This window comes from Bos javanicus, chromosome 8, assembly GCF_032452875.1.
Source record: "Bos javanicus breed banteng chromosome 8, ARS-OSU_banteng_1.0, whole genome shotgun sequence".
Lineage (NCBI taxonomy): Eukaryota > Metazoa > Chordata > Mammalia > Artiodactyla > Bovidae > Bos > Bos javanicus.
In genome coordinates, this window is record NC_083875.1 from 52,957,094 (window position 1) to 52,983,264 (window position 26,171).

At 43.2% G+C, this 26,171-nt stretch overlaps 1 protein-coding gene across 2 annotated transcripts in view; it reads left to right on the plus strand.

The window, feature by feature from the left end:
• PCSK5 (proprotein convertase subtilisin/kexin type 5) overlaps positions 1–26,171 on the plus strand; it is a 516,633-nt gene that overhangs the window by 485,078 nt on the left and 5,384 nt on the right. For both annotated transcript variants that reach the window (XM_061425568.1, XM_061425565.1), the window contains 7 exons: positions 69–286; positions 1,596–1,832; positions 4,235–4,465; positions 6,784–6,961; positions 9,080–9,297; positions 19,406–19,506; positions 23,101–23,287. In XM_061425568.1, coding sequence (XP_061281552.1) covers positions 69–286; positions 1,596–1,832; positions 4,235–4,465; positions 6,784–6,961; positions 9,080–9,297; positions 19,406–19,506; positions 23,101–23,287 — 1,370 coding nt within the window. The remainder of the gene's footprint in view (positions 1–68; positions 287–1,595; positions 1,833–4,234; positions 4,466–6,783; positions 6,962–9,079; positions 9,298–19,405; positions 19,507–23,100; positions 23,288–26,171) is intronic.

Here is a 26,171-nt window from a genome sequence, read left to right on the forward strand (position 1 = left end):
TGACTGCCAGGTGTGAATCAACTCCCTAGTTGGAAAGCTTGTCTAGTGGCTCCCTCTTCTCCCCATAGGGGCTTCTACGCAGATAACGATACCTGTGAGCACTGCAGCTCTTCCTGCAGAACTTGTGAAGGAAATGCCACCAACTGTCAGTCCTGTGAAAGAGGCCTTGTCCTAGACCAGGGGGTGTGCCGGGAAACCTGCCCTGAGAGGCATGTGGCCATGGAAGGGGTGTGCAAGCGCTGCCCAGAGATGTGTCAGGACTGCATCCATGAGAAAACATGCAAAGGTACCTGGGAGCCTCACAGGGGAGAGCGTGGGGGCCCACTACCTGAGAGTGGGATGTCCAACAAGATCTGGGGAAACCATCTCCATGCCTTTACTGAAACTGACCTCTATGGGGGTCACCGAGAAAACTGAGGGTGACATAAAGCCTTTCCATGATGGATTCTGCAAATTAAGACAGACAAGAGCCCATTTTTTATAAGATTTCTCCCACACACATGTCCTGGGCAGTTAGGGTGTGACAAGCACTGTCCCAAGTGCTAGAGATACAGATAAGAACCCAAAGTTTCTGCTGCTCTGATCACAAAATTTCATAGGAGAGACTAATATTAACAAAACACAGAGGTGGCTGGAGAATTTCAACTGTTATAAAAGATACAAAAGTAAGGATCAGGCAACTGTAAGACTCGGAGAGTAGTCCTCTGGCTAGGAACTTTCCCTGAGATTATCTCCTGAGAAAGGCTGTCTAATTTCCTCTACAGAATAAGACAGATTCATTTAAATGTTCCATCTGTCCAACCCAAAGGATTTGGTGTTACCTAAGTGATTTCTGGAATTCCCCCACGAATAAGAGAATAGGCACAAAAAAACTAACAATGCATTCTTCATATGGATTAACCATGTATATTTCATTAGTTTACCCTATCAGTGAATGGAAAATTAACTATTCCACTAATTCTGAAACTGCTTTCTGTATTAAATAGAACCAGAAGTGTTCAATAGAAGTTTAAAAATCTGTTAATGCTTTCTGGGCTTTCAGAACAATACATCCAGCATCTCAGCCCTGACTCAACTTCCCTGTGGTTTTTTGCAATCCAAACGGCAGATCGCTTCAGGATTTGAACCCAGGACCATCTAACTGGGCCACCATAAGTGGTCTCCTTTCCCAAGGCAGGGCTTGTGAGATAAGAATGACATGCCCTGGGAGAGGGGGTGGGTGGGTGGGTGGGTGTGGGTGTGGGTGTGGGTGTGTGTGTGTGTGTGTGTGTGTTCAGCCATATCTGATTTTTGAAACCCCATGGACTGTAGCCCACCAGGCTCCTCTGTCCATGGGATTCTCCAGGCAAAGATACTGGAGCAGTTTACCATTTCCTTCTCCAGGAAATCTTTCTGACCCAGATATTGAACCCATGTATCTCCTGTGTCTCCTGCATTGGCAGGCAAATTCTTGGCCACTTGCATCACCTGGGAAGCCCCTGGGAGGATGGGGGTGAGGCAAATGTACCCCGGAGTCAAATGGGTCAAAGTGGTAGGGGATGGGCTAGCCCACTGCAGAACAAATAAATTCCTTCTGCTGCTTCCCCCTCCCCCAGAGTGCATGCCTGAGTTCTTCCTGCACAAGGATGCATGCCACCAGTCCTGTCCCAGCCACTTCTTCGCAGACGGGCGCCACTGTGTCTCCTGCCATGAAGACTGTCTGGAGTGCAGTGGTCCCTGGGCGGATGACTGCGACCTCTGTGCCGAGGCGTCCTTGGTTCTCTACGATGGGCAGTGTTTAGATGAGTGTCCAGAAGGAACTTACTTGGAAAAAGAGACTAAGGTCTGCAAAGGTAAAGATTTCGGGGTGTGTGGCCAAGTACCACGTCCCAGGGAACCCACGAGGATGATGGGTTTCTACTGAGAGAAAGCAGGTCTGAGGTTTGTACAGTTCCAGCCCCAGAGCTGCAATCTCAACACTATACCTGCTCTAGTTTATTATTTATTTTTAAATGAATCATTCCTTAGCTTCATGATGTAACTTATTAGCACTGAATAATGTTGACCTGATCAAAAGGGATTCTCGGGTGAAAATTTACAACAGAGATGCTGAGCCTTTGAAAGTCATCCAAATTATAGAAAATTTTTCTTAAAATGTTAATTCATTAGAGGATCATAGCAGTGTAAGGAAAGCTGTGCCACAGAGGGTTTTCTCCATGCTTTTTGTCTCCCTAAAGCCCCCTCCCCCTCATCATCACCTGCAGGCAGCCTCTACTGCCTGGGGTCCTCTATTCCACATCCCATTTGGCATTTCAACCCCTGTAGATTCAAGAAAGGATCTGTTATTAATTATGCCTCCTTATATTTTAACTAGGCATGAATTCTTTGCTTCCTATTAGTTGTCAGGAAATAGAAAAATTAATTAAATATACTGTCCACCACTAGAGGAATTCTAAAGCAAGTAAGAGAAGCATTCTGATTGAAAGGACTTTCCTTTTCCCCCCAGTTTTATTATTGAGATATAATTGACATATATATCCTTGTATAAGTTTAAGGTGTATGATGTGATGATTTGATATATGTATATATTGATAAATGGTGACCACAATAAGGTCGACCAGCTAATACAGCCATAGTTTTGTTTTTGTTTGTTTGTTTGTTTCCGGTAAGAACACTTAAGCTCTACTCTTAGCAACTTTCAAGTATACAATATACTATTGTTAACTACAATCACAGGATTCACTGCAATGAGGCAGTTAGTGGTAATTTAGTTCCTCGAAAGAAGTGAAAGTGTTAGTCGCTCAGCCCAGTCCAACTCTTTGTGACCCCACTGACCCCAGCACACTCCTCTGTCCATGGAATTCTTCAGGCAAGAATACTGGAGTGAGTTGCCATTTCCTTCTCCAGGACAGCTTCTCAACCCAAGGATCAAATTTGGGTCCTCTGCATTGCAGGCAGATTCTCTATCATCTGAGCCACCAGGGAATCAGCTTAGCTCCTTATGTTGCCACTAAGCAAATCCAGACGCAGGCCCCCTAACCACAGTGAGAGCTAGAGGATGAACTCACGTGGCAGGAGAACCTCGTGGCCACCCACATCCTAGAACGTATTCAGGAAATGTGTCTGGTCAAACGTGAAGATACAGTACGTTCCTACAGTCTTTCTGATCTAACCTTACGATCTGGATATACCTTTCTGTGTGTTTTACGTAAAGCCCTATTTAGTGACAATGTTCCCCCCATTTGTGAAAGCACATGAAGATGAGCGGCTGTACCTGTGTAGCTAACCTTATCGTGGTCACTACTTTGCAATATATGCATATATCAAATCATCACATTGTACACCTTAAACGTACACAATGCTGTATGTTCTTTTTATCTCTATAAACCTGAAGGAAAGGGGCTGGGAGCGAGCACATGAGGAGGCTGCAAACCTATGGGTCAGTTTCCACAAGAAGGTTAAGGACTCGGCCAGAGGCCACCTGCCTGCAGGCCATCCTGCCTGCACTAGGGTAGGAACTGAGGATCGACTGGGCCTTTCCCTGGTGTTCAATAATAAAAGTAATCTGCCATATAGATAACTTTACAAGTTTTGAGTACATGTTCTTAATCTTCCTGATTTAATTTTCTTATTGAAAAAGCCCTCTGGTTCTCATCCCTGGTTGCCCATTAGAACCACCAGAGGAGCTTTAAAAAATACAGATGACTGAACTCAGGCCAGCTCAGCTATTGGGAATTAACCTGTTATATTCCAGGCTCTCTAATGGGCACTCTGGTTTTCAAAATGACTATAAAAGAGGTTTATGTCTTTTTTTAATCAAGAGGTATTTACAATACACATTGGCAATTTTTATGTTAGTAATAAGCTCAAATTACTGGGAGGTCAGCAGAGGACCACAGAGGAGGAGTTACAGTGGTGAGAAGCCCACATACTAGTGTGTGACTTTGCTAGCACAGAACTGCTGGTTATTATCATGCTGCAGTTTGTGTAATTATGGTAGCTCTTACTAACATCTCTGAGGTGGCTGCTGCAAGAAGGGACTGCCTGGGGATTGCAGAGAAAGTGAACCAGACATTTTTTTCTCGTCTTGCAACAAGAATGCTCCACCCTAGAGCCCAACTCCTGGCCCCACACCCTTGACACAGAGCCCTAGAAATCTCTGAGCAAGGACAGCGAGCACACTTTTCAAGGAACTGATTCCCTCGAGGGGTGACCTGACTCTCTCTCTCGTGTGCTGTCCCCATCCCACCTGCAGACTGTCAAAAGTCCTGCCGCACCTGCTCGTCCTCGGGGGCCTGCACGACGTGTCAGGAAGGCCTGAGGGTGAACAACCACGGGGGCTGTGTGCCTCACACCGAATGCGCTGCCACGGAGTACTGGGACAAGGAGGCACAGGCATGTGAGGCCTGTCATGCCAAGTGCCTCCACTGCACGGGGCCCTCAGAGTTCCAGTGTCAGACCTGCCTGCGCGACAGCCTCCTGCTCAGTGAGTAACTTCTCCTCAGAGGAGAGCTTGTCTTCCCCTCCATCTGGGAGACTACCTTGTACAATGCCTGGTGCCCTGCAGGAATTGGTGTCTTTTTTTTTTTTCTTCTTTTCTTTTTCAATTTTTCACACTGTATTTGGAAATTTTGACGCCTACAGAAAAGATGCAAGAGGGAGAATAGTACAAAGAGCTCTGCACACGTGCCCTGTACCAACTGACCCCTACTGGCCTTACATATGCTTCCTCTCACTCACTCACCTCCCTATAGAAAACATTTGAGGACTTCAGTCTTCCTTATCCATCTGTCTTAGCGCCTCTTTCATATATCTCAGTAAACCTTCTTCCCAGCAGTTGCTGCTTCTTGAGACCATTCCAGATCTCTTGTCTCATCCCAATGCCCAAAACTTCTTTTCTAATTATCCCCAATATAGAGTGTTACCAGAGACCACCTCAGGTGCCTTCATACAGACAGAAGCTATCTTATCACTGTATCTCTAACTAGAAATATAAATTAGACTAGGACCGAGATTTCAGTACTTGTGGTCCCCGCCAAAGCTGGATGCAGGATGTCAAAGACCTGGTCTTCTCGTATTCTCCCACCCTGCCCCTTACCGCCACCCCATCAAGGTCAGGCTACTTATAAACTAGATAACTCCTCTGGAGGCTGTGGTAGTCTGAATAAGGCTCTCCCTAAAAATGTACATGACCTAATCCTCAGACCCCGTGAATATGTTACTTTATATGGCAAAAAATATTTGCAGATGTGATTAATTAATTTAATAGGACTATTCTGTATTATCACAAGGGTCCTTTTAAGAGGGAGGCAGGACAAAACAGAGTCAGTAGTTGAAGTCTATGTGACGTCAGACCATTGGAATATTGAGAAGAAACTGGAGGAGAAGGCTACAAGCCAAGGCATGCAGATGACCTTTAGAAGCTAGAAAAAGCAAAGAAACAGATCTTCCCTCAGAGTCTCTAAAAGGAACACAATCCCCTAGACCCACGTTAGACTTCTGACTTCCAGAATAATAAATTTGCACTATTCTAAGCCTACACATTTGTGGTAAGAGGAACCTAATACACAGGTGCTTCAACTTAGGGGTATTCAGGCCTCCCCCCGAGTTAATTAGATAACATTAGCTAGACAATAAACCACTGTCAACATCCATCTTTAACAGAATAGCCACTGAACCAAAACTGGCATTGTGCTGGGTGCTGGAAAAGCAGAGATGAATGACATGACCGCTGTCCCTAAGCAGCTCAGAGTCTCCCAGGACAGAGTTTGGGTGGATCGACAGCACTAACAGCAACTCTAATATCATTTAGGGGTTTTTTGTTGTTGTTCCCACCAGTGCCTGTGCAAATGCTGATTGAAGTTACAGAGACACACCGGCTTCTGGTCTAGAGGTTTGTGACCAGTGGCTCATATTAACAAGGCAGGAGAGCCTGGCTTCTGTTCTATGAGGTTAAGCAGAAGCCAGGAAGAAGGTGCCTCTAAGACTGCATGTTAAACTGTGAAGCCAGAAAATCTCATGTTTTAACTTTATCAGGAATCCACCCTTGCCTTCCACCCCCTAAATATTGTCAAGGAAGGTGAAAAGGCAAGAATCAAGACTCCACCAGGATGGGTGGAGGAAAGACTGGGGTTAAGTGGGGCTGAACAACAAAGCTCCAACTCATCTTGCTGAGCAGAGGATTCATGGTTAGAATCTAATTCTTTAAATACATGGGCAGAAAGAGAGTCTCACTGCCCAGAGAACTTTGTGTCTCAATGGTAATGTTGTATGTCTGTCCTCCTACCACTGAGGAAACAAAGTTTAAAATTTCATTTTAGTTCACTTGCATTTCAAGAGTCACACTGTCTGGACAGCACAGCAAAGCTGAGGGTAAAATCTCATAGTTTAGGCTAAAAATAGTTGAAATTGTAAGAACTTGTCATCGCACTGGCCCTGCACTTTGTTTTCTTAAATGGAGCCCTGATTCCTGCCATCCCAGCACCCCTGCCCCAAATGTTCTCCCTGTCCTTGGAGGCCCTTAACTTCCTCCTGCACACCCTGACAGACAGTGGTTTCTGTCCTGCCCACCACAGTCCATCCACTCTGACCTCTGTTTTTCCTCAACTCCTAATGACCTTATGGTTGATACTTGGACATTCATCTTAGCTCCTTGGATACTCATCAGCCCACAGGGTCACTGTCTCATTCCTCCTGCATCCCCTCTCATCACCCCCAACCCCGGTAAACAGTGGGGAGCATATAGAGCTTTGGAAGACCCATGTCATACTTGACATCAGGTCAGACTCTTTCCTCCCTTGGCAGACACAACCTGCGTGCAGGACTGCCCCGAAGGCTACTACGCTGATGAGGACAGCCACCGGTGTGCCCCCTGCCACAGCTCTTGTAGGACATGTGAAGGACGACACAGCATGCAATGCCTCTCCTGCCAGCCAGGCTGGTTCCAGCTGGGACAGGAGTGCCTGACCCAGTGCAGAGAAGGGTAAGATGCTCAACGCACTAGCCCATAATCACTCCAGATTTCACTGTTAGCAAACCCATTCTGCGAATGAGGAAGCTAAATCCTGGAACACTTAGATAGCCAGACTGAAGTCTTACTGCCAGTAAGAAACAAAGATGAGAGTCCAACCCAAATGTAATTGCTCTCTAGAGGATTTCAGCCAGTTCACAGTCATGGAAGAGTAAACAGGAAAGGCAGAGGGACCCAATGAGATAACACACAGAGTCAGACTGTCAAGTCAGACCCACATGCCAAACATCACCAATTGGAAGGACACAATAATTACAAGGCAGAGGTGATTCTTCTCTTAGAGAAGTCCATGACCATGAAAGTAGGTTCTTTCTCTTCTGGATCTGTTCTGATCATATTTAATACATGAGGTCTAAGCAATGGATGTGGAGCATTGATTTTTATAAAGGGCACAATTTCCATTAAATATCTCCACTTTTACCCCACTAATTCTCCCCACTTTTACCCCACTAATTCTCCAACTGCCATGCCCCCATTAATCCACAAATTGCAGGTTTAGCTACCATAAGCAACCTAGATACACAGATGTGTCCTTTTAAAAGCATCTCACAGATAAGAGCTCTCCATCCTATGCTTATTCTGCTAGGAAACACTGAGTGTGTTTATCAGAAGGTCTAGTAACCAGCACATTTGGAAGAGGATTTGACTGGGTCATCTCTTCTGCCACCAGGCATCCCCAGAAAAGATAAAGACTGATTACAGGTCTGTTGTTAACTCTTCCTTCCCAGTCAGTAACCTAAAGCATTGAGAGTTTCCAGACCCAAATTGCAGGGCTATAATCTTGGACTTTCCCCAAATGCTCTTGACCAAATGTGCACATCCTTATCTTCAGTTCTTTGTCTTGTGTTTTGATTCACCTCATTCATTCAACACATGCTTAATATAGAGTTAAGGTGAGTAGTACAAAGACTTTGTAAGAGCCTATTCTTCTTATATATCTCTTTCCCAGAAAATTATAAGCTCCTGGAAGAAAAACACATCTTATTTTTCACACAAGTTTCTACAACACTCAGCACAGAGCCACACACATTAGCAGCTCTCAAAAAACACCAGTCACATAAATCAATAAAGAAAGGTTCCTGCCAGACTAGAGAGGGAATGGGGTGGCCTGGCTCAGCCCTTCATCTTTATCTTAGTAAGTGCTTGAAAAATCTGGATCCCATATAAAGAATCTCCATCTTCCTCAAATCAAGTCATTAGATACTCTTATGCAGACACACACACACACAAAATAATCTAAAAAGATTGCAGAACATGCAATTAAGAAAACAATTACTCCATAGTAAGTGAAGTTCCCTTTTGGAAGTGAGGCACAGGTTGCCATAAATCCCTTAAATGGGGAATAAATAGGGTATTAATTAGATATAAGTGGCTATTTTGTTGAAATAGTTCCTTTCGTAAAATCACTCATCCACATGCATAAACTTTGTATGTTAAATCCCCTTGGGAAGGCAGGTGTATACTCTTCTGTACCCTGACCCCATGCACATCATTATTTTGGTATTTAACCTCAGAACATTTTTAAGGCCCAGTTACTGTTTGTACTTATGCATGAGATCCTCTTCCAGGCTATGAGGTTCAAGTGATCTCGTAGTCACCTCATGCAAAAAAAAAGGGCATCCCTGATGACTCAGACAGTAAAGAATCTGCCTGCAATGCAAGAGACCCAGTTTCAGTCCCTGGATTAGGAAGATTCCCTGGAGAAGGGAACAGCAATCCACTCCAGTATTCTTGCCTGGAGAATTCCATGGATAGAGGAGCCTGGCTGATTACAGTCCATGAAGTCTCAAAGAGTCGGACTTGACTGAGCAACTGAACGACAACTTGGTGTGATCTGTGCTAGGTCTTTCCAAGTGTGTCATCTAACGTAATCCCCACAGATACCAGGGAGGGATTGTAATGTTCAATTTATGGATAAGAAACTGAGACTCAAGAGATGTATTAGTATAATTGGTAATGAATCTAATAAGTAGATTCTAAAAGCACTCAGTTTGTAACCATGATTTTTCCCACCACACCCAACCTCTGAGCAAGCTTAGTACTGATCCTTTGCTTCTCTCCTTGGTTCAGATATTATGCAGAAAACTCCACAGGACAGTGCAAGAGGTGCCACAGGAGCTGCAAGGCCTGCCAGGGCCCGCAGCCCACAGACTGCCTGTCCTGCGATCCATTCTTCTTTCTGCTCCGCTCCAAAGGACAGTGCCATCGCACCTGTCCAGAGCATTACTACATGGAGCCAAGCACCCAGACCTGTGAGAGATGCCACCCGACCTGTGATAAATGCAAAGGTGAGGACCCATCTAATCATGTTGCACATGTGAATGGAAAAATGCAAAGTTTTTCTTTCTGCTTTTTCCTTCTCTCCTTTCATCACCTTTGGAGGTTCCTCTTGCTTGCCAACCTCATAGCCGATCCTCTCTAAGATCAGCACCCAATGCTCTCTTTCAGCTTCTGTGCATTAGCGCTCTACCCCTAACTGCTCCTGCACCACACTGCTGCCTCATCAGATCCTCCCATGCTTCAAGGCCCAGATACAGACATCATCCCCTACAGCAAGTGTTTTCCACCTACTGCCTTCCTTCTCTGCCTAACTTGGAATCTGCCAGGCAGAATTAATTTCATTATTTCAACAATTATGTTGGCCTAAAATTGTTCCAAGCTCCATCTTATTCTCCAGAGACCTACTTGTCTGTCTCAGAGATTCTTAAAATCAACATGTCCCAGAGTAAATACAATCTGGGTTTCCTCTGATATTCACTCCTTCTGTTAATGGATCCACTGTCCAACAAATTGCCCAGGTCTGATATCTTGAAGTTATCTTTCATTTGCCTCCTGTACACTCACATACCCTCCAACAGTGGTAAACTTCAAGGCCTATTTATTCTCCCCACTAAACATTTCTCTGTTCAGATTTCTTTCTCAATTCCTACTATCCTGATTCTTTATTCTTAGCATCTTAGATAATTTTCTGAAATAGTCGGCACACCACCCCAACTCTGGTCTTGCTACTCCATACCCAGGTCATCCTGCACAATAAGTAATCCCAGAGCAATCTTTCTAAAATTTAATTTCACTCATTTTTCTCCATAGTCTGACACAGAATATTATGGTGAATTCCTCTCAACATTTAAGAAAGAAATACCTCCTATGATGTTTTTATTCTTAAAATATATTAGATTAATATTGACAGCTGATAGGATACATTCCAATCGTCTTGGCTATAACTTGCTCTTTTTCTATATAAATTTTATAATCAGTCACATATCATTTAAAGAACCCCTTGGATATTAATGCATTGCACTGAAATCCATCTTTACAATCTGGAGTCATCATGTTTATGAACATGGTATAGCAACCAGTCCATTCTGAAGGAGATCAGCCCTGGGATTTCTTTGGAAGGAATGATGCTAAAGCTGAAACTCCAGTACTTTGGCCACCTCATGCGAAGAGTTGACTCATTGGAAAAGACTCTGATGCTGGGAGGGGTTGGGGGCAGGAGGAGAAGGGGATGACAGAGGATGAGATGGCTGGATGGCATCACTGACTCAATGAACGTGAGGCTAAGTGAACTCCGGGAGATGGTGATGGACAGGGAGGCCTGGCATGCTGTGATTCATGGGGTCGCAAAGAGTCGGACACGACTGAGCAGCTTCACTTTCACTTTTCACTTTCATGCATTGGAGAAGGAAATGGCAACCCACTCCAGTGTTCTTGCCTGGAGAATCCCAGGGACGGGGGAGCCTGGTGGGCTGCTGTCTATGGGGTCGCACAGAGTTGGACACGACTGAAGCAACTTAGCAGTAGCAGGAGCAACTGAACTGACTGACTGATAGCTCTCTCTCCAATCTACACACTCACTCTTTTTCCTGATACTTTAAATAAATGTTTTCTATCTTTAAAAAGTAACTGAATTCTTTGCTCAGTCAGTCCTCTTAGTTTATGGTCTCAACTCTCCTTCCATATACCTTGAACCTGGAACCACCCAGAACCACTCAGCAGCCACCAAATAGATCATCACTTTAATGCCTCCATGACTTTTATCTGTGCATTTCTTCCTCCTGGAGAACAACACTATTAACTCTCAAGTTAAAGACCCAGTTTGAATGTCATCTTATCTGTGAAGCTTTACTTAGTCTTCCCAGAAATCTTTCTTCTTCCTAATTTTACAGTCACAGCTGTTTTTACATTACATTTCAATTAAACATGTCTGTCTCGCTTACTAATTGTAAGACCCTCAAAGCAAGGACTGGACCACATTCATTTTGTAGCCCCTATTTCTAGTCTAGAGTATCATACATAGTAAGTTTTCATTAAGTGTTTTCCAAATGGATGAATGAATAGAAAACAAATAAATTCTAATGTCTTTTTCCAAATCAAAAAATGTCAGGCACTCTGTGACCAACCAGTCCTCTGTTAAGCTCTCAGACTTATTTTTCTACCTGACTGATAGTGTAAGGACGTCTCTCTGCTAATAAGACTCTCCATTGATTTCAGGGTAGAATCTTAGTAGCTTTGCATAGGAAGTTCTTCATAATGAGACTCTGCTCATAGTCACCTCTTATCCCTCCTCCTCCTCCACCACCATCCTCTTGCTGCTGCTGCTGCTAAGTCGCTTCAGTCTTCAGTTGCATAGCAACCCCATGGACTGCAGCCTACCAGGCTCCTCCGTCCCTGGGATTCTCCAGGCAAGAACACTGGAGTGGGTTGCCATTTCCTTATCCAATGCATGAAAGTGAAAAGTGAAAGTGAAGTTGCTCAGTGGTGTCTGACTCTTAGCGATCCCATGGACTGCAGCCCACCAGGCTCCTCCGTCCATGGGATTTTCCAGGCAAGAGTACTGGAGTGGGATGCCATTGCCTTCTCCGACCATCCTCTTATCCAAACACGATTATTTACTGTAAACCTGAGCCAACCATGCTGCTTCTCCTTCTGGGGTACTTCTCCAGCCTGTTTTGTCTGGCTACCTCTTTTCCGCCCATTAGAGTCAGCATTGTCTCTAGAAAGCCTCCTGTAACCTGTCTCCACTTATCTGTGTTTGATAAGTACACTACAATCATTCACCTTTTTATTTATGCAACACTCATCGAGCACTATGACCCAGATAATGCCAATACAACTGTGAACAGGAAAAACAGGTTCCCTGCGGTCAAAAGGGCATATTTTATAATTGATTGCTTACTTTTTTGTCTCTCTTCCTCTAGACTGAGATCCTCAAATGCACACAGTAATGTGTCTTGCTTACCTTGGCTTCTCTAGCACTTGGCACGGTCAAGGGAACGGGTGGCAGTGGCAGTGAGTTACTTCAAGGGCTCCTGCAGGCAATGGTGGGGACCTCAAGCCAGGGCCGCAGAGGTCTGGTTAGCAGGCAGAGCCCCACACCTGCCCAAGGCCCAGGTTATGGTAGCAGCTACAAATGTCAGTTTAGTCAAGGCTATGGTTTTTCCAGTGGTCATGTATGGATGTGAAAGTTGGACTGTGAAGAAAGCTGAGCACCAAGGAATTGATGCTTTTGAACTGCGGTGTTGGAGAAGACTCTTGAGAGTCCCTTGGACTGCAAGGAGATCCAACCAGTCCATTCTAAAGGAGATCAGTCCTGGGTGTTCTTTGGAAGGAATGATGCTAAAGCTGAAACTCCAATACTTTGGCCACCTGATGGGAAGAGTTGACTCATTGGAAAAGACTGATGCTGGGAGGGATTAGGGGCAGGAGGAGAAGGGGACGACAGAGGATGAGATGACTGGATGGCATCACCGATTCGATGGACATGAGTTTGAGTGAACTCCGGGAGTTGGTGATGGACAGGGAGGCCTGGAGTGCTGCAATTCATGGGGTCGCAAAGAGTCGGACACGACTGAGCGACTGAACTGAACTGACCGCAGTCCTCAACACACCTAAGGCAGTGGAGCTCTGCGCTCTGTACAATCTCTACCTCAATCCATCATGACCATCAGCGTCCCCCCACCCCGCCCAACCCCCCCCCCTCCCCCAACCCCCCCCCCTCCCCCCGCAGCTAAGGCAGGCAAGAAGTCCATCTCCAACCGGGAAGTGATGGAAAAGCTAGAGGGCATGGCGCACGCACCGGCTTTCCAAGAGCACCACATGCCTCCTCCACTTCAAGGGTGAGGTGGAGACAACAATAGTCAGTTCTTTCCTCACCTGCCTCCAGGGCAAGACCATTCAGCTCAGCAGCTTCGCCGACGTCCTTAAGGTGAGCACTGCTGAGTTCAAAATGGATTTCACCACCCGCCACGACTGGGACTCCTTCACCTGTGATGGAAGGAGTGAAGGAAACGCTGCCGCGAGAGGCTGAACACGATTCACGTGGCAGCGAGGGCAGCCCAGAAAACGGCTCCTCCTGAAGGAGTACGGCTCGGAGAAGCTGGGCGAGGAGGTTCTGCTCGAGGAGTCTAAGTCTGAGGAAACACGACAGGTGACCCAGGCTAGGAGGAGATGCCCGACCCGAACTTCCGCACATTCAATCTGGGGGACACTGGACCTTTGAGGTCCAGCACGACGGATCTTCTTCCAAGCCGCCGGCGCCTTGCGCGGGGTGACGCTCACGTACACAGGCGAGGCTTACAAAGCCCTGGTTTGCGGCCTCCAGGTTTCTTTTGATTAGACCAAACACCTGAGTGATGCCTCAATTAAGAACTGGTTCCTCAAGCGGCAGAAGTTTCTGCAGCTGAAACAGCAGAGAGCAGAAGAGCACCAGAGAGGCAGAGGCACAGGAGGAGCAAAAGGAAAACAGGAAAAACTAGAGAACTAGAGGAATTGGAGAGAAAGCAGAGAAGCTTCCGCATGAGGGAACTAAAGCAGAAGGGCTGGGAATTCCATCAGAATCTTTCTAGAAGCTGCAAGTAAAGGAGCAAAATGCTGCGAGGAAAAAACAAAAAAACACACACAGAGAAAGGAAACCACAGCAGGTCAGGAGGAATCTGCAGCCCATAATGCTAATTGCGGGGCGGCTGAGCCAGGCCAAGGTGCTGAGCCAGGCCAAGGTACTGCCCCGCGTGGCGCACGATCTCCATCTCCAGCGTGGGACCACCTCTTCCAGCTAAGCTAAGATGTAACCTGTGGGGTTTTTTTGAAACTCCCAGCCACGACCTTTCTCCTTCTTCGTTGGTTGCCAACGTAACACTCCACCCCCCACCCCTCAATTGTCTTAACACGAAGTGGGGGAAAACTTGGTGAGAGGGCTCAATACAGTTTTTGTATTGTTTTAAAGTAACTCTAAGTAACATAAACATTACATTACTCATAGCTGCTGCTGCTAAGTCGCTTCAGTGGTGTCCGACTCTGTGCGACCCCATAGACGGAAGCCCACCAGCCTCCCCTGTCCCTAGGATTCTCCAGGCAAGAATACTGGAGTGGGTTGCCATTTCCTTCTCCAGTGCGTGAAAGTGAAAAGTGAAAGGGAAGTCGCTCAGTCGAGTCCGACTCTTAGCGACCCCATGGACTGCAGCCTACCAGGCTCCGCCGTCCATGGGATTTTCCAGGCAAGAGTACTGGAGTGGGGTGCCATCGCCTTCTCTGTTATTCATAGCTAGAAAGTGCTTATAGGCTAGTGGACAACCTCAACTATCCTAGGAGTGGTCATGTGCTTTTCATAGTAGTCCTAGAATTTCTTTTATGTATCTCACAGCATGGTGTGTCACCTCTGATCAATAGAAAGATAATCTAAGGCAGATATCTTAGTTTTTTTCATAGTCACATTCTTAAAAATGAACAAATAAAATTAATAATATATTAACCAACATATAAAAATATTTAACATATTGTCAATATGAAAATTATTTAGATTATACTTTCTTTTTTTGTACTGAGTCTCAAAATCTGATGTTTATTTTACATTTACGCACAACTCAAATTGGAGTAGCTACATTACAAGTGTCCAATAGTCACTGTATGACTGCTGCTGCTGCTAAGTCACTTCAGTTGTGTCCGACTCTGTGAGACCCCATGGACTGCAGCCCACCAGGCTCCTCTGTCCCTGGGAATCTCCAGGCAAGAATACTGGAGTGGGTTGCCATTTCCTTCTCCAACTGTATGGCTAGGAGCTACCATATTGGACAGCTCATTTCTAATTTAGAACAGCGGTTGCAGATTGTATTTTAGCAGTAGGCCATCTTCTTCAGATGAAACCTTTGGCTGAATCCTATTATGTAAATAATCAGGGCTGCTGCTGCTGCTCAGATTGAAGCAGAACAGGATATCAGAGCCCCATCTGATGCCCCATTTGTCCCCTCCCAAGCACTTCCAGGCAGTTCTTGAGGTAGCTCCATAAATCCATAGCATACAGTGGTATCCATTCACTCATCTACAATTGATTTTAATCTTTCAAAGAATTACCTTCCAAACAAACTGCATTTAACTAATCATTAATTTGTGTTCTTTTTTTTTTTTTTCCATTTCAGAGGCATGTATAATTGCTGCTCAGAACTTCTAATCAGGATCAGATAACAAACAAGAGATTACAGTGAATTAGGGGTGAAGTGGGAGAGTAGTGGGAACTTTGCATTGTCATTGGCCCTGTGATAGTAAATATTGACCTTCTATGAGGTTTTTTGGAAAGTTGAAGGTAGTACCTCTGATGCCACTGTTACTAGATACTAGGGGCTTTCATTCCATCTAGGATTGCCAGATAAAATACTGTATTTTAATTTCCTACATATAAAAACACAAGTCCTAACTCCCTAGTTCAGTGCAGTGCTACTTGGGGGAGGAGAAACATTTGTTAATAGTTTCTAATCAGGATCAGGCAACCATCATTAGGTAAGTTAATGTCTCTTAACATCAGTCAATCAAAACAGGGCAGCACCAGCTTTTTAAGAATTTTGTAGGGATTGGAAAAATTTTTAGTGATGTCAGCACAGTTTGAAAAAACTATAAATTTTTTTACTTGGATTTGGGATTTCCTGAGTGAATTAATGATGATGGGTTGGGAGCATTCCCAGGCTCAAAAATTCACCAATACCTTCAGATAATGGAATACTAGCCAGTATTAAAGAGAGATGAGCTATCAAGCCATAAAAAGATACAGAGGAAACTTAAATACCTATTAATGAAAGAGGCAGCTCTGAAAAAGCTTCCTACTGTATGACTTCAACTATGTGACATTGTGGAAATGGTGTGGTTTCGAGGGGGTGGGGGGGGCAGGGGGTGTGGGATAGGGAGAGAAGAATAGGCAGAGCACAGAGGATTTTTCAGTTCAGTTCAGTTCACTTTAGTCAAAGCTCAGCCATGTCTGACTCTTGGCGACCCCATGAATCGCAACACGCCAGGCCTCCCTGTCCATCACCAACTCCCGGAGTTCACTGAGACTCACGTCCATCGAGTCGGTGATGCCATCCAGCCATCTCATCCTCTGTCGTCCCCTTCTCCTCCTGCCCCTAATCCCTCCCAGCATCAGAGTCTTTTCCAATGAGTCAACTCTTTGCATGAGGTGGCCACAGTACTGGAGTTTCAGCTTTAGCATCATTCCTTCCAAAGAACACCCAGGACTGATCTCCTTTAGAATGGACTGGTTGGATCTCCTTGCGAGGATTTTTAGGGTAGTGAAAATATTCTGTATGATACTAAAATGATGGATACATGTAATTATACCCTTGTTCAAACCCATAGAATATTCAACACAAAGAGGGAACCCCAACATAAACTACAGACTTAGGGTGATTATAATATGTCAAAGAAGGTTTATCTTTGTTTAAAAAAAAAATTCAATTCTGGTGAGTTATGTTAATGGGGAAGGCTATGCATGTGTGAAGGCAGGAGGTATACAGGAAATCCTTGTACCTCTCTGTCAAAGATTTTGTTGTAAACCTAAAACTGCTCTAAATGAATAATAATAGTAAAGTCTTAAAGATAAAGTTCATCAACACAACCTCCCTAAGATTGTATTCCAGGGATGACAGGGCATAGCTGGGTGAATCATAAAGCCACCCTGAGTGTTTGTGCCTCCCCTCCTGTATTTGACATGAACCCCGAGTATTCCTGGTCAATGCCTTCTATCTTTGATGTTCATTTCTTCTGCCATCCTTTCTTCACCTACCACACACATCCTTTGCTGGTTAATGAATCTTTGTACTGCCTTCTGATTTTGCAATATAGAGATTACAAAATTTGGGGACAAGTTTTCTCCTGGGTTGTAAACTGGGTGAAAAAACAAAGGATGAATTCTTTCCTTCTTAAAGTATTAGCTGTCATACTAAGAAATGAGGGTGCATAAAGGGTCCAGGGAAAATTTCCCACCCTAAATAAGTAACTTACCAAGTAAATTGTGTTTCATTCACATTTGACTGCCCAATAATATTAGGCTGTTACAAAATACTTAAAAGAACTAAAGGCGTTGGGGAAGGACAACCTACTAAGGACCAGTATGTATCTTTTATGCACCAGGTTTCTTTATAATTAGCTCTTTCCTTGCCTTCATGCATTTCACTTTGTATTTATCCTCCACACAAAATTGTTTTAAATAAAAATCTAGGCTGGTTAACCAAAGCTTCCAAACTCTCTCAAGCTGCCTCTCTCTTCCAGTGTGGAATGACACCACAGACAGACCCTGGGGTGGCTCTGCATTATTGAATTCATCCCATGGGGGTCAGTCCAAGGGAGAGCAGATGGTGAGCTGTTCTGAATTTTAGGGAAATACCAAAGCTGTCTTTATAGGTCCCAAGTTTCCTACAGATCCTTCAAAGCAATGATAAATGAAAGGTGTTAAACTTGAAAAAAAAAAATAGAAAACATTCTGGAAATTAACAAACTACCTTTTGCAAAAGACACAGAGTACCCTAAGTATGCAGATTTTGTAACAAATCAGTGTAGGCGATGTAAATGGAGTCCTGGCTTGTCACCCAGAAATGACAGGTAGTACCTTTGGGAATTTCCCAGAATCCAAACCAAATTTCTCCTGGCCTCCTGGGTAAATGTAAGCAAACTTACAACCCAAATTTTGTAATCTAACCTTTTACACCCTTTCCCCCCCTCTGTTAATTTCTCCTACCTTTAATTTCTCTTCATAAAGGAAAAAACCCCACAGTTTTGTATTTTAAAATTGGAGTAAAACACTGAAGATGTATTTTAGAAAACTGGCGAGGGGGAAGGAAAGAGGTAGGAGAAGATTGATTCTTTCATCAGAGACCACAGTTGTGTTCGGAACATGTAGGAAATTCTGTGTGAAGCTGGAGGGAATATAGAAATAGAATGGCTTTGAATTTCTATCATTATAGGCAGCCCCCAATCTAAGAAGTTTGGTAATAAAGATTTATTATCTGAGCTGTTGTTCAGAAGTCAGAATTCATTTTTTCATAGAAACATTATAAATGATAGTTCATAGATCAGATATGAAAAGTAGATTGAAATCCATAGTGAATTTAAGATGAGGACTCAAGGTTCTACTTCAAGTTCAACTAACCACCCTTTACAATATTTTTCTAATGGAAAGATCTATAGATCATGTTCCAGCTCATGGTATCAGGCACATTCCATGCCTCATCTATCTCCCTGCTCCTGCTTCTCTTTCTAACACAGTGAACTAAAGCTCAGCTCTCCTGTTCCCAAACTCTCTCCAGAAGTTATCCCTTGCTAATTACATAGAAAGAAATGCTTGGGTTAGTCATTCTTTCGGTCTCTGAATTAGGAGAGAAGTGTATTACCTCCACAGGCAGCAGACTTCCTCTACTTGGTTCACGTGTGAAGGCAAGTAGTATGATCAAAGAGCACTGCACTGTCCGTCAACAAACCTGGTCTAACTCTTGGCTCAACCATTCTCCATGTAACCTTGAGTGATGAATTCACGTGTCTGGGCATTAGTTTACATTTATTTAAAAATTAAATAAATAGGATGTCAAATTTATGAGAAGAGAGTTGACTGCTTTCTAGAGAATTTCAAAGGAACCTATCATGACAATGTTCAAAATTAAGAACTACTGGACAAAATGATCTGCTAAATTCTTTTAGCCCTAGCATTTTAAATTGCAAGTCTGGTGTTGTATCTTAATTAGGAACTGCCCATTCGTGATTTACTCATAAAGTTTTGGAGCCCTCCAAATCATTCTCATCCTCTCTACTAGTTAAACAATAAGCAGAATGATAAAAAATTATTACAAACTTTCTACATGATTTGTCATTCTCTGAAAATCTTTCCTTTTGCTGTAATAAAATATCTGTCATCTCCTAACCCATAATTTTCCAAACTGAGAGTTTATGTTGATTAGACTAACTGGATAATTTTTAGGTCTTTACTTGATATCTCATAGAATTTGTTTTTCCATATCCTCAATCAATTCACCTTTCTATTTCAAGTTATTTGACATGTTCCTTGCTCCTGTTTCAGATCCAAGACAGAGGGTAAAATCTAAGGTCAGTCTCATAACTTGGAATTTTTTTTTTTTTTTTCAGGAAAAGGAGCATTGAACTGCTTATCCTGTGTGTGGAGTTACCACCTGGCGGGAGGACTCTGTACCTCGGACTGTCTTGTGGGGGAGTACAGAGTGGGAGAGGTACAGAGCTGGGTGTGGTGTGCCTTCAACCGTTGCTGCAGAGGGACGTGAGCTAGTTTCTGCTTGTCATTTTGGGCAAAGTCCAAACAAATCATAAAATTGCTACACACACTATAGCTCAGGTTTAATATTTGTAAATCTTCTACCATTGCATTGTGGAATAATGGTACTACCCATCTGTAGCCTTAATTCCAATCAAAGGAGCTGAAAAGACCTGAGAGAAATAATGGGAAGTTATTTAATGAGGACAACAATATACTGCTCACAACCCTAGAAGTTTCAGGTCTACACAGGAATATTATGCCAGAACTAAGAATTGTCTTCTCTTTTCCCCTCTGCTGACTAACCTGAAACATCTGAAGAATGGTAGAACTACACAACCCATGTTGGTCCTTCACCTCCTCCCTTCACAGACTATCGAGAGAGAGATGTTTCACTTGCTAGCCTAGGAACCATGGATTCCGAGGCTTTTTTTTTTTTTTTTTTTTTTTTACTGAAGAATAATTGCTTTACAGAATTTTGCTGTCTTCTGTCAACCTCAACATGAATCAGCCATAGGTATACCTGAGTTCACTAACTTCATGATTGTGTTTCCAAACTTTAGAAATTAAGTAAATGGTAAAACTCACATGACCCAGCATATTCACATATGCCACTCTCTTTAAATTCGGATAAGAGCCCTGAGTACACTTGGGAGAAACTGAGAATCTCAGAGGTTAAATACAGTACACTGATAAAGATTATACAACTAGTAAAAAACAAAGTTGGGATTAAACCCAGGGGTTCTGACTCCTAATCCAGGATTTGATGAAATCTCAGCTGAGAAAGCATCTTATCAACACCTGGAACTTGCCAAACAGTGGCAATTTCCATTCCTTCTTTTTCTGCATTCCAAAGTGCAGAAGTGAAATAAGAAGTTATGTTCCCTCGTCCACATTTTCAGCACCAGTGAAACGAAGCAGCCTATTGGGAGGGAAATCACTTTATCTAATCTCTCAAGAATCTTTCCACTGATATTTCACTGTGTTAGCTAAACAGTCACAATTTATATTATCCTAGGGTAGAGGCTGTGAAAAAAAAGGGAAGCGAAAAGCAAAGGAGAAAAGGAAAGATATACCCATTTGAATGCAGAGTTTCAAAGAATAGCAAGGAGAGATAAGCCTTCCTCAGCAATCAATGCAGAGAAAACAATAGAATGGGAAAGACTAGGGATCTCTTCAAGAAAATCAGAGATACCAAGGGAACATTTTATGCAAAGATGGGCTCAATAAAGGACAGAAATGGTAGGGACCTAACAGAAGCAGACGATATTAAGAAGAGGTGGCAAGAATACAGAGAAGAACTGGACAAAAAAGATCTTCATGACCCAGATAATCACGATGGTGTGATCACTCACCTAGAGCCTGACATCCTGAAGTGTGAAATCAAGTGGGCCTTAGGAAACATCACTACAAACAAAGCTAGCGGAGGTGATGGAATTCCAGTCGAGCTATTTCAAATCCTAAAAGATGATGCTGTGAAAGTGCTGCACTCAATATGCCAGCAGATTTGGAAAACTCAGCAGTGGCCACAGGACTGGAAAAGGTCAGTTTTCATTCCAATCCCAAAGAAAGGCAATGCCAAAGAATGCTCAAACTACTGCACAATTGCACTCATCTCACACACTAGCTAAGTAATGCTTAAAATTCTCCAAGCCAGGCTTCAGCAATACATGAACCGTGAACTTCCAGATGTTCAAGCTGGTTTTAGAAAAGTCAGAGGAACCAGAGATCAAATTGCCAACATCCACTGGATCATCGAAAAAGCAAGAGAGTTCCAGAAAAACAACTATTTCTGCTTTATTGACTATGCCAAAGCCTTTGACTGTCTGGATCACAATAAACTATGGAAAATTCTGAAAGAGATGGCAATACCAGACCATCTGATCCGCCTCTTGAGAAACCTATATGCAGGTCAGGAAGCAACAGTTAGAACTGGACATGGAACAACAGAGTGGTTCCAAGTAAGAAAAGGAGTACATCAAGGCTGTATATTGTCACCCTGCTTATTTAATTTATATGCAGAGTACATCATGAGAAACGCTGGGCTGGATCAAGCACAAGCTGGAATCAAGATTGCCAGGAGAAATATCAATAACCTCAGATATGCAGATGACACCACCCTTATGGCAGAAAGTGAAGAAGAACTAAAGAGCCTCTTGATGAAAGTGAAAGAGGAGAGTGAAAAAGTTGGCTTAAAGCTCAACATTCAGAAAACGAAGATCATGGCATCTGGTCCCATCATTTCATGGGAAATAGATGGGGAAACAGTGGAAACAGTGTCAGACTTTATTTTTCTGGGCTCCAAAATCACTGCAGATAGTGATTGCAACCATGAAATGAAAAGACGCTTACTCCTTGGAAGGAAAGTTATGACCAGCCTAGACAGCATATTAAAAAGCAGAGACATTACTTTGCCAACAAAGGTCTGTCTAGTCAAGGCTATGGTTTTTCCAGTGGTCATGTATGCATGTGAGAGTTGGACTATAAAGAAAGCTGGATGCAGAAGAATTGATGCTTTTGAACTGTGGTGTTGGAGAAGACTCTTGCAAGTCCCTTGGACTGCAAGAAGATCCAACCAGTCCATCCTAAAGGAGATGAGTCCTGGGTATTCATTGGAAGGACTGATGTTGAAGCTGAAACTCCCATACTTTGGCCACCCGATGTGACTCACTGGAAAACACTCTGATGCTGGGAAAGACTGAAGGCAAGAGGAGAAGGGGACGACAGAGGATGAGATGGTGGGATGGCATCACCGACTCAATGGACATGGGTTTGGGTGGACTCCAGGAGTTGGTGATGGACAGGGAGGCCTGGCATGCTGCGGTTCATGGGGTCACAAAGAGTCAGACACGACTGAGTGGCTGAACTGAACTGAGGGCAGAGGCACACAAGAATCTTAATAGCCACAGATGCAGGGCAGATCATGTAAATGAGTGAAGAGTACTGGGTCAAAAAAAAAAAAAAAAAAACCTGCAAACTTGACCATAGGCAGAATATGACATTTCATCTATGTGTTGGTGACATCGGAGCACATTGTGAGGATTGTATCCAATAGGAGAGCATAAAAAGGGGCCACTGCCACTCAACTCCATCTGTGATATGGGAGTGATGAATCCAGTGTTGATAAGTCTGATAGTTTTGAAAGAGAAACTCAGAACTGACTTATGTGTGAAATATCCCAATTTTGAAATGTAGGCAATGAGTTCAAATTTTTTTAAACCATGAAATCCAATTGAGTACGGGCCAAACAAAACTTGTCCCTGACCAGGTACAGCACATGGCGGTCAGGGACCTGAGCTATTCTAGAAGCTTGTTCTGTCACTATTATTACCAGCAGATCTCAGAGGAGAAGCTCAACACTGGCTCCACCGAGTGCAGACAGCTGGTTCTGTTTTCACCCAGAGGAGTTAAAATGGACCCAGAACAAATCACCTTTCTGCTATCCCCAACCTGCTTCCTTCCTTTATCCAGAGAAGAGGGAACCCCCATCTGGGAACTCTCTGTGCCTTGTTAATTTCTCCACACTTAAAATGAATCTGATTGTTCTTAACAGGGGGAGAAATTTAACTGTGAAAAGTGCCACGAGAGCTGCATAGAATGCAAGGGACCTGGCACCAGGAACTGTACCGTGTGTCCTGCCAACCTGGTGCTGCACATGGACGACAGCCGCTGCCTGCGTTGCTGCAGTGCCTCCGATCCCACCGATGCCCAGGAGTGCTGTGACTGCCATGACACCGAAGGTGAGGGGAGGGGAAGAGTTTTGCAGAACCAGAGGAAGGACATGTCTTCAGGATGCTCACAGGAGCATGAGGGAGAGAGGGATGGGACGTTTCAGAGGATCAATAGAGCTACCTTTTTTCCTAATGACTTTTTAAGTGTATTTTTTAATTGAAGTATAGTTGATTTATAATGTTAGTTTCTGGTGTACAGCAAAGTGATTCAGTTATATATATGCGTGTCTGCATCCTCAGTTGCTTCAGTCGTGTCCAACTCTTTGCGTGGACTGTAGCCCACCAGACTCCTCTGTCCATGGGATTTTCCAGGCAAGAATACTAGAACAGTTACCATGCCCTCCTCCAAGAGATCATTCTGACCCAGGGATTGAACCTATGTCTCCTGCATTGCAGGCAGATTCTTTACCACTGAGCCATGGGGGAAGATACATATATATAATATATAGTCTTTCATATTTTTCTAGTATGGTTTATTATAAGATAAAGCTACCTTTTTATTGAATGCTTACTATATGTCTAGTATATTTGGAACTTTCTGTCCACTATTTAAGTAGATATTATCAATCCCATTTTACTGATGAGAAGACTTGGGTTCAAAGGGTTTGATTAGTGTGCCCAAGTGTTTCGCTGGTGGCTCCAACGGTCAAGAATATGTCTGCAATGAAGGAGATCTCGGTTTGATCCCTGGGTTGAGAAGATCCCCCTGAAGGAGGGAATGGCAGCCCACTCCAGTATTCTTGCCTGGAGAATTCCATGGGCAGAGGACTCCATACCAATGTTAAAAGGCTCATGTGAAATTAGAATATGGATCATTTGGACTCAAAGCCAGCATTATCTCCATTCCTGTGCTGCCTCCCAGATTCAAACTCAAGCTGGTCTAAAGTTTCATCTTTATAAATTTATAAACTTTATTCCTTTTTTTTTTTTTTTGGTTTTTCCTTTCTTAGGAAAAAAGGAAAAGAATCATCTATCACAGAAACTGATGCCAATATTATCTTGATTCTGTTGAAAAATCATTCTGTGGAAGTCAGTTCAAATCCAGGGCTCCCATTAGAGACTTAAGACATTTTATAAATGAATTTTTATTGAAAGCTTTCTTACAAAACCCAATTTACCAATTCCAACCCCCCAACTGTCTCCCCACCCAACCCTACTTGTACACATACTTGGTTATCATTGGCTACAAGCTTAGAAAGGCCCAAAATGGAGTGATATCATCTAAAAAGAAAAATATAAATTCTTATTTATTTATTTTAATTGGAGGCTAATTACTTTACAATATTGCAGTGGTTTTTGCCATACATTGACATGAATCAGCCATGGGTTTACATGTGTTCCCCATCCTGAACCACCCCCCAACCTCCCTCCCCATCCCATCCCTCTGGGTCATCCCAGTGTACCAATCCTGAGCACCCTGTCTCATGCATCAAACCTGGACTGGCGATCTGTTTCACATATGATAATATACATGTTGCAATGCTATTCTCTCAGATCATCCCACCCTCGCCTTCTCCTACAGAGTCCAAAAGACTGTTCTATACATCTGTGTCTCTTTTGCTGTCTTGCATATAGGGTTATCATTACCATCTTTCTAAATTCCATATATATGTTGGTGTTTTTCCTTCTGGCTTACTTCACTTTGTATAATAGGCTCCAGTTTCATCCACCTCATTAGAACTGATTCAAATGTATTCTTTTTAATGGCTGAGTAATATTTCATTGTGTATATGTACCACAGCTTTCTTATCCATTCGTCTGCCAATGGATATCTAGGTTGCTTCCATGGCCTGGCTATTGTAAACAGTGCTGCGATGAACATTAGGGTACATGTGTCTCTTTCAATTCTGGTTTCCTTGGTGTATATGCCCAGCAGTGGGATTGCTGGGTCGTATGGCAGTTCTATTTCCAGTTTTTTAAGGAATCTCTACACTGTTCTCCATAGTGGCTGTACTAGTTTGCATTTCCAACAGTGTAAGATGGTCCCCTTTCCTCCACACCCTCTCCAGCATTTATTGTTTGTAGACTTTTGGATAGCAGCCATTCTGACCGGCGTGAGATGATACCTCATTGTAGTTTTGATTTGCATTTCTCTGATAATGAGTGATGTTGAGCATCTTTTCATATGTTTGTTATCCATCTGTATGTCATCTTTGACAAAATGTCTGTTTAGTTCTTTGGCCCATTGTTTGATTGGGTCATTTATTTTTCTGGAATTAAGCTGCAGGAGTTGCTTGTATATTTTTGAGATTAATTCTTTGTCAGTTACTTCGTTTGCTATTATTTTCTCCCATTCTGAAGGCTGTCTTTTCACTTTGCTTATACTTTCCTTCGTTGTGCAAAAGGTTTTAAGTTTAATTAGGTCCCATTTGTTTATTTTTGCTTTTATTTCCATTACTCTGGGAGGTAGGTCATAGAGGATCCTGCTGTGATGTATGTCGGAGAGTGTTTTGCCTATGTTTTCCTCTAGGAGTTTTATAGTTTCTGGTGTTACGTTTAGATCTTTAATCCATTTTAAGTTTATTTTTGTGTATGGTGTTAGAAAGTGTTGTAGTTTCATTATTTTACAAGTGGTTGACCAGTTTTCCCAGCACCACTTGTTAAAGAGATTGTCTTTTCTCCATTGTATATTCTAGCCTCCTTTGTCAAAGATAAGGTGTCCATAGGTACATGGATTTATCTCTGGGTTTTCTATTTTGTTCCATTGATCTATATTTCTGTCTTTGTGCCAGTACCATACTGTCTTGATGACTGTAGCTTTACAATATAGCCTGAAGTCAGGCAGGTTGATTCCTCCAGTTCCATTCTTCTAAAAAGAAAAATATAAATTCTAAAAACATTCTATAGTGCAAAAGCATATCATTTCTTTGGGGTTCAGCTACATCATGGCTTG